Source organism: Palaemon carinicauda, chromosome 40 (genome assembly GCF_036898095.1).
Source record: "Palaemon carinicauda isolate YSFRI2023 chromosome 40, ASM3689809v2, whole genome shotgun sequence".
Taxonomy (NCBI): domain Eukaryota; kingdom Metazoa; phylum Arthropoda; class Malacostraca; order Decapoda; family Palaemonidae; genus Palaemon; species Palaemon carinicauda.
The window spans coordinates 13941373-13943872 of NC_090764.1; the positions used below are offsets into that span (position 1 = coordinate 13941373).

A 2500-nucleotide genomic window follows, 5' to 3' on the forward strand; every position below is an offset into this window, starting at 1 on the left:
TCCTTTAGTTTCATTCTAGTTTCTGGTTGTGAAGAAGCAGGTTTCCTTTAGTTTCATTCCTCTTTCTGGTTGTGAAGAAGCAGGTTTCCTTTAGTTTTATTCTAGTTTCTGGTTGTGAAGAAGCAGGGTTCCTTTAGTTTCATTCTAGTTTCTGGTTGTGAAGAATCAGGTTTCCCTTTAGTTTCATTCTTAGTTTCTGGTTGTGAAGAAGCAGGTTTCCTTTAGTTTTATTCCAGTTTCTAGTTGTGAAGAAGCAGGTTTCCTTTAGTTTCTTTCTAGTTTTTGGTTGTGAAGAAGCAGGTTTCCTTTAGTTTCTTTCTAGTTTCAAGGTTGTGAAGATGCACATTTAGGTTATGATAATTGAAAGTTTGATATACACAGTTAAAAATTTGTATTAAAAAATCGTAAAAGTCTTTCGTCATTTATTCCAGGATTTTTACACTTTTAAAAACTGATATATTAACGTAAAAAGAGTGATATTACGGTCACCAACCCGTTAAAGATGATAACAAAGTAAGGTAAAATTACGGTCGCCTGTATTTTACTGAAATACGGTTGAGAACAGTATATTTTTACGGAGAATTCACGATAATAATTACGGTTTTTTCTAACAGTGTATTTTTAGTGTAACTTTGTGATTTTTTTCTAAAGGTTTAAAAGTCGCTCATGAATGGTAGAGGCAAGGGACAGTGAGAATGCTCTAACAGAACAATGCCTAGAGACTGACCATATATACATATGATCAGCGCCCAAGCTAGGACCAGGGAGGGCCAGGCAATGGATGTTAATGACACAGCAGGTAGGCCTAAAGGCTCACCCGAGCGTGACTCGAACCCCAATCCGGCAGATCGCCATGCGGGGACGTTTCCAATTGGCCACTACAACTCCTTAAGATATATTTTTCTTCTTTGTGACAGCTTCTGTACGCGTCTGTTTATGGTCTTTCTATGCTAGTGTATACCAGTAAATTTTCTTAATCCGTCAATCCATTGTCTTCTCTTCCTTCCCCTACTTTTATCTGCCTCTAAATGCACTGTTCCATTTTTTTATTTACAGCCTTTTCTTTCACCCAGTAATCATCTCCAGTTTAAAGGTTTGAAGGTCACTCATGAATGGCAGAGGCAAGGGACAGTGGCATTGCATTATCAAGCAGGACAATGCCCTAGAGACTGACCATATATACATATGAGCAGCGCTCAAGCCCCCTCCAATACCTAAGCTAGGACCAAGGAGGGCCAGATAGCCCTTTAGGCACCCCCCCCCCATCCTTAGCTCACAAGGATGGTGAGGTTGTAGCGACCAAAGAAAATAACGCGTTTGAGCGGGACTCGAACCCCAGGCTGGTGTTCACCAGTTAGGGACGTTACCACATCGACCACCACAACCCTGCATTCATTGAAATAATTATCGACCATGAAGAAGCGTATAATAATTATAATAATTTTGTTTCAGGAATATTAAATCACCGGTAGCTTCCGAAACTATAAAAAAAAAGTCAATTCTTTTCTAGAGAGACAGATTTGCACCGACTCCCAGGGGTGCCCTTTTAGCTCGGAATTTTTTTTTGATCGCTGATTGGTTGGACAAGGTAATTCTAACCAATCAGATAGCAGGAAACTTTTTCCGAGCTAAAAGGGCACCCCTGCGAGTCGGTGCAAATCTTGTCTCTCTAGAAAAGAATTGACCTTTTTTTTATAGTTTCGGAAGCTACCGGTGATTTAATATTCCTGAAACAAAATTATTATAATTATTATACGTCAAAGAAATAATTTATACCTGCTGCTTCCTCCGGTGCCTTAGATGACCGCGGAGGTAGCAACAGTAGGGGACTCAGCAGTATGAAGCTTCATCTGTGGTGGAAATGTGGGAGGTTGGGCTGTGGCACCCTAGCAGTACCAGCTGAACTCGGCTGAGTCCCTGGTTAGGCTGGAGGAACATAGAGAGTAGAGGTCCCCTTTTTTGTTTTGTTCTTGTTGATGTCGGCTACCCCCCAAAATTGGGGGAAGTGCCTTTGGTATATGTATGTATGTAAAAGGGCACCCCTGCGAGTCTGCAAATCTCCCTCACTAAAAATAATTCATTATAGTGAATACCTGCATATCAAAGTGTAGAAGAAACAGTTGGCGGTTATGGTTGTAATTGTGATAAATTTTTATTTTTTTATCTTCCAGGTGCAACCAATGGCGCAGGAGTCATCGGGAACCACATGTTAGTTGACAATGGACCCACTCCTCCACCCCTTGGTGAGTACAGTTGATCTCTCTCTCTCTCTCTCTCTCTCTCTCTCTCTCTCTCTCTCTCTCTCTCTCATCTTGGTGGAATAAACTACCGGTTGAAATAAGAAAATGTGTAAGTGTTAGTATTGTATTATTCAAATGAAACTTAGGCAATGTTTTTTAAATTTTAGGCGAATTTATATATATGCTAGATATTTACAATCCGTTTATTGTGAAATTTATGTAAATTATTTATATTTTTATGTGGGAGAATAACCATTTTA

General features: G+C 39.7%; 1 protein-coding gene across 1 annotated transcript in view; it reads left to right on the forward strand.

The window, feature by feature from the left end:
* Positions 1-2500, forward strand: part of LOC137631705 (uncharacterized) — a 550730-nt gene that overhangs the window by 465233 nt on the left and 82997 nt on the right. The window contains exon 3 of the mRNA XM_068363583.1: positions 2172-2243. Within this exon, the coding sequence (XP_068219684.1) occupies positions 2172-2243 (72 nt within the window). The remainder of the gene's footprint in view (positions 1-2171; positions 2244-2500) is intronic.